The 5,843-nt window shown below is 65.8% G+C and overlaps 1 protein-coding gene across 1 annotated transcript; it reads right to left on the bottom strand.

The window, feature by feature from the left end:
* Window positions 1-2,372: 2,372 nt before the first annotated feature.
* SPRN (shadow of prion protein) lies at window positions 2,373-3,921 on the bottom strand. The gene is made up of 2 exons (XM_004450568.5): window positions 3,814-3,921; window positions 2,373-2,915 (listed from the first exon to the last, which is right to left on the bottom strand). Exon 2 carries the CDS (start codon window positions 2,897-2,899, stop codon window positions 2,453-2,455), a length of 447 nt encoding a protein of 148 aa, XP_004450625.1. The 5' UTR covers window positions 2,900-2,915; window positions 3,814-3,921; the 3' UTR covers window positions 2,373-2,452.
* Window positions 3,922-5,843: the final 1,922 nt, after the last annotated feature.

The raw sequence follows: 5,843 nt of genomic DNA, 5'->3' as shown, positions 1-5,843 counted from the left end.
GGTCTGTCTCTGCCGGCCTGTTTGCTGTGTGCCTGCAGTACCTGGGGCTCGCACAGGTGGAAGGGGCTGGGGAGCAGGTTAGTGGCCAAAGGGCCCTTGTCTCAGAGAGCCGGTCCCGGGCCTGGGGCCACCCAGTGAGACAAAATCGCGTTGCCAGCAGAGGTTTATTTATACACAGTTAATTCTGTACATGGGCACCAGCGCGTGGCTCAGCACTGAGGCAGTCAGAACCGCCTGTCCACTGGGCCCGAGGGACCTGCTCCTCGGAAGGGCTGCCCATTGGGGTCCAGGAGACCAGGGCCCCTAGCCCGCCCGGCTCCTCCTGGCAGCAGAGGTGCTGTGGGGACCTGCCAGGGTGCTTCCCAAGTCCTGTGGGGCTGTGGCTGCGGCAGCCGGTCTGCTGGGTGCAGGGAGGGGCTCCTGGTCTAGGGCCACTTCTGGGCACCCCTGGCCGCTGACCCTCTGCCCGGCCCCCAGCTGGCCTCTGACCTTGCTTAGCGGCGCCTGCTTCTCAGCTGGGGCTGGACGTCTTGTGCTCACCCTCTGGACCCAGCTGGCCCTCGTGGCGGCCCCCAGCCTGTGTTGGACTCTCCCGGGACCCCCATGGTGCACGCCGTGTGCTTCCTGTGGGAGCCCTGGCTGGTCAGCTGCACCAGATGCTGAACTCGCAGGACACCGGGCTGGTCAGGTGTGTCCCTGTTTCCTGGAAGGGCCCAGGTACCTCTGGCTCATACATGGCTGTGTTGCATGAGGCTGACCTGGGGGCTGGTGAGGAGCTAGACATGGGAGGAGCGGGGAGGGACGGCTGGGGCCCGGTGCTGTCGGGACCAAGACCAGGCGCAGGGTGCTGCACCCAAGGCGGGCAGCTCCGGGCGGTTCGCTTGACACATGCTGCTGGTGAGGCCCCAGCGGGCCTGGCACTGGTGCAGGTCTTTGGTGGCTGTGGGCTCGTCTGGGGTGAGCGGAGGCTCCCCGGGAGCACTGGCAGTGTGGGGCAGGTGTGGGCCTTGTCCTGGGTCCCAGCACCCAACTGGAGAGGATGCTTGTCCAGGTCCACCAGGAGCACCAGGCCCTTCCCCTGAGCTGCCTGCAGCTGCGGGTTGGGACGGGGGTGGGGTGGGCTGCCGGCTCCAGCAGGGGCGTCCATCAGGAGTCCAAAGGCACGACCGCGCAGTCCAGGGGCAGCAGGGGCAGATTCCGGAGGCTGCAGGGTGGCTCCGCCCGAGCACCGAAGGAGGATGCAACCTTGAGGCCACGGGGCGCCCTGGGAGGCGACTGTTGAAGCTCCTGGCAGGCCTGTGTGGTTTCAGGTTGGCTGAGCTCTGAAGCAGGCCCATCGGCACCGAGAAAGGAAGCCCTACGTTTTGCACAGAGGCGTCTGGGGTGTGGCGAGGCAGCCTGGCCAGGGCCTTCCTGGTTTCCTTGGTAGCTTCTACATTTCCATCCTGTCCTCAGAAGGCCCCTGATCTCAGCCTGTGGGCCCTGCGCTGCCCGAGCTGCTGGGGTGGATGCGGCCAGTTCGCACGTCCTCTCGTCGGGTGGTGCCAGCAGGTGGCTGGGACCCTCCCTCTGGCTGTAGAGGGTCAGCATGTCCAGAGCCCTGGCTCTTTTCTGCTGGCTCACACCCACGCCCTCACACTGGCCTCCGCCTGGACCTGGTCCAGCTGCTGCCCACTGGGAGATCTGCCTGGAACCGCCGTGCCTGGGCTGTGCCCAAGGGGGGCAGCTTCATGGGACAGCTCTGTAGGACCTGAAATGGGAGCCTCAGGTTCAGAGAAAACGGAAAGCTCTTGAAGTTTTTAAATAGGATGCTCCTTTTCTGTTTTTCCACAATAGATCCAGGTAGAGGTCAGTGACTCTCTTGCTTCTAGTTGGAACATAGTGGCCCAAAGGGGGAGGTGAGCTTCTCCCCTGGCCAGGGTGACAGTGGGTGGTCCCCGGGGGCAGTGTGTGAGAACCATCCAGAGCCAGTCGTATTTCTGGGAGGACTGCTTCCCGAGGAGCCCCTGCCGGGTTCTGTGATGCCCACAGCTTCCTCTTCCGGGTGGAAATTCTTGGTCCTGCAACTGCCCTTTCCCTCCGGGTCTGAAGTCCTCCGTCGGCTCTGGCTGGTTTGGGGAGGCCACTCCGCCTGGCGTCCCCACTGCGCACAGCCCTCGGTGGCCTGGTCTTGGGAGCTCGTGTTGGGGGGCTCTGGAGAGTGGTGGGCAGCTGGCTGGGGGGGCTGGTGCAGGAGCCCCAGGACACTTGCCTCTGTGTGGGGTACCCCCCACCCCCAGGGTAGTAGGTGGGTGGAGCTGTCCTGGACCCCGTGGGGCCTCCGCCCCCACAGCGGGTTGGGGCTTGGACAGGGCCCTGGACAGCGGGTCTCCTACCTGTGAGGTAGCCCTCGCTCCCAGGGCCGGGCTGCAGATGGTGGGCTTGGGGGCCCCGCTGACCCCGACGGCCAGGCCTAGGGCGGCAGCAGTAGGACCCCCAGGACGCCGCCCAGCAGCAGGCAGAGGCGCGGGCCCGCTCGCGTGCTCCCGGTGCCCGAGGTCAAGCCCCGGTAGCCGTAGAGGCCTGGGTCGGTCCCGTTGCCACCTGGTGCCTCGTCCTCGCCGTCCCACAGGCCGCGTGCTCCGGGCACCTCGGCCCTTCTCCAGCTGGAGCCTGCCGCCAGGCCCGCGGCCGCCCCCGCTGCTGCTCCCGCTGCGGCTCCAGCCGCCGCCACGCGCAGGGAAGAGCCGAAGCGGGGCGCGGGCCTCACGCGCCCCCTCGGGGAGCCGCGCGCGCCCCCACGCAGCCCTCCCCGGGCGCTGCCGCGCGCCCCTCCCCGGCCACCCTTGGCCGCACCGCTGTCGCAGAGGAAGGCGGCGGTCAGCAGCAGAGCCCAGCACGTCGCGGCCGCCCAGTTCATCCTCGCGGGGCGCAATCTGCGGGGAAGAGAAAGGGTCTCAGCTTCCTCGAGGGCAAGGGGCCTCGGCGGGGCTCCCCAGGGCTCAACACCTGGAAACGCACCCGGGGCTGGAGCAGCAGTGACTCGGCCTTTTGGGGCCAGGCTCTGGGGGGTCAAGCTCAAAGTTGGGGGGACAGGGAGCCCCGCGGTCTTGGAAGACAGCCCGCTCAGGGGTGGCGCGGGTTTTAATGCCCTGATCAGGGGCTGAAGCCTGGGGGTAGGATAGGGGTCGTGCTCAGAAACTGGGGAATGGGTGGGTGGGGTGGGAGAGTTCCGCTCCCAAGGGTGGATCGTGGGGGACACAAAATGGACGAGTGAGGGCCCCGCAGAGTGACTGGCTCGAGGGAAGGGGCTGCGTACCCTGGGCTTCAGGCCGGCCGGAAGCCACGCTGGAGTCAGGGCACCACAGTCTTCCCGTTAACAGGTGGCTGTGTGGGGGAGGGGCCAGGGTGGAGGACGTGGTCACGGGGGCCCGAGGGCCCCAAAGACCCAGGCCAGAGTGGAGAAGGGACCCGCCCTGCATGCACCTCGGCCTGGCTTGGGCGCCCTCGCTCACAGCCTCGGACGCCAAACGCCCTGGGCGCGGGGCGGAGCCGGGAAGGGGGATGGGGTTCGTGCTTTAAGGGTGGCCTGAGGAACACCCGGCTGGAGACCCCGCCCGGTCCCGGGCCGGTGCAGCCCGCCCCTGCCCCGCACCATAAAGCCTGGATCCACGACCCCCGGCCCGCCCCTCGCTGCCCACCTCAGGCCGCGGGCCAAGAGGCGCGCACGCGGCACTGGGTGCAGGCGCTCGATCTCCCTCCGCCCTGCCGGTCCCGCACGGCGCCCGCCCCAGCCTCCCGGCCCGCGCCTTAACCCCGCCGCCTGGGCCTTACCCGCCGGGGGCCGCGTCGGAACCGCAGTCCGGGGAGGCGGCTCCAGGGGCCGCGGGCGACCGGGAAGAAGCGGCTCGCCGGAGCGCGGAGCCGCTGAGCGGGGGCTTTGCGCGGATCCTCCCCTAGGACTGGGGGCGGGCGCACGGCAGACGCTCAGCCCCGAGACCTGCGGGAGGAGGCGGCGGCGCGGGGGCGGCGCAGCTCACCCCCCACAGCCGTGCTGGCCGCGACGTCCTCCTCCCTCCCCCCAGACTTCATCCGCCTGCCCCCTCCACTCGAGCTGTCTCTTGCGTTAGGCCGCCCCGCAGGCACCCAGCCCGCCCCGCCCACTCCTCTCCGAGCCGCGCCGCCCTCGGTCTGTATTTGGGCCCTCATTCCTTCCCACCTCTCCTCCAAGAGAACGCCGGCCTCCTGCCCCTCCTCGCTCTTCCCGCAGCATCCCTTCCCCCAGCGAGCGCCCTCGCACCTGTGGGATCTCAGGGTGGGTTCTGGACTCCGGATCGTGGTGTCTGCGCTGTGGGGTGGGGTCGCCAGGCTGCCCAGGGCCTGAATCCGGGTCCGGGTTCCCCCCTTCGCACCCACCCAACTGCCAAGAGCTCCCAGGTCTGCGCCCACCTCTCCGTTGGCTAGGGGGTGCCGGCCCCTCCTGCCCCACCCTCTGCTCACTTGATCCCCCGCTCAGACCCTACAGGAGGGGGGGTTCCTGGGAAGGGGGCTTCAGCTCAGGAGAGAAGACGGACTAGGAGAACCCACAGCAGCTCCGGGCTCGGGCAGCTGCGATGGGGACGGCCCTGCGAAGCGGGGCAGAAAGGACCATCGTGTTCGCATAAAGTGGCCGAGGGTCCCCCCACCCGTGCGCTTCCTCGGGGAGGTGAAGCAGTTTGGACGAACGAGGCCACCCTGCGCCTGGGTCGGCCCTGAGTGGACCCTGCTGCTCTTGCACTCAGCATCCCGTCCCCCTTGCCCTGCCTGCCCCAGGGCCTGCCGGCCCTTGTTTCAGCCCCTGGGGTCTGGCTGAGATTGGCCTTGCCCTGGCCCTCCGGGTGGACGTGCAACCCTGGCCCAACCAGCCAAGCAGCTCATCCTGGCCACAGTTAGGCGGCCTTCCAGGCCAGGCGGGCATGCGACCCCGGCTGCTGAGAGACCCGGAGCCTTCCAGGGCCCTGGGAGCAGAAGGACAGGGCTGACGGGGGAGCGGGACTGAGCAGCTCCACTCAGACGTCTCGGGCCTTTCTGCCGAGTGAGGGATTAGTAAATCCCCCTTTTCATTGGAGCCTGCTAGATTGTTCCAGAACTGGCTGTTGAAGGGATCCCGCCCTGAAGGCTGGTTCTTGCTTACTCTTTTACCTGAACGCCTTCCAGTCCACACGCACTGCCAAAATACAGAAAGCTCCCAGGCAACCCAACCACGGATTCATTTTAAAGACATTCAAGAAAAGCACCGTGGAAGAGAAAGACCAAGGCAAACAAACATTAAAAAAACAAAAGCAAAAAAACAAGATAATTGAAGAGTCAGAAAGGCTTAAAAACAAATATGAACTATTCCAATTTATAAGCAGAAAGACTGAGAGAGGTCTATTTATAAGAGAACACAGTGATAGGAAACAAAGCAAACACTAAGAAAACTTGAACATAAAAATCATTGCAAACACATTCACAAACAGCAAAGGCTTTAAATACTTTAAATATAAAGTTAAAATCTCTGAACAGCAAAAGGATGGCAGCTATGAGAGGAAAATGAGGACACGTGGACGATCAGCTCTGTTCTGGAGTCTAATACCCCGCGGCTCTGCCAAGGGGAGAGAACAGGGCACAGAGAGGAAGAGGTCGGAGAGGCAGTGACTGATCTTATGAGACCCGAGCCTTTTCCTTAAGATGTATAAGAAAGTAAGTGGTCGGGGGCGGGGGGGGGGGACTGAGGATGGGGAGGGGGTCCACCCTGCATTTCCACGGCCCAGAGGGGACCTGGTGTGGAACGGGGAAGGTGCCTGGGACAGATCTGCCCCCTAAGGCGGCAAGGACACTGCCCT

Source organism: Dasypus novemcinctus, chromosome 6, assembly GCF_030445035.2.
Source record: "Dasypus novemcinctus isolate mDasNov1 chromosome 6, mDasNov1.1.hap2, whole genome shotgun sequence".
Taxonomy (NCBI): domain Eukaryota; kingdom Metazoa; phylum Chordata; class Mammalia; order Cingulata; family Dasypodidae; genus Dasypus; species Dasypus novemcinctus.
This window is presented reverse-complemented; position numbering and strand designations above follow the sequence as displayed.

Bases quoted from the DNA above. Each gene is read 5' to 3' on its own strand.
- SPRN (XM_004450568.5), bottom strand. From the start codon at position 2,899: ATGAACTGGGCGGCCGCGACGTGCTGGGCTCTGCTGCTGACCGCCGCC.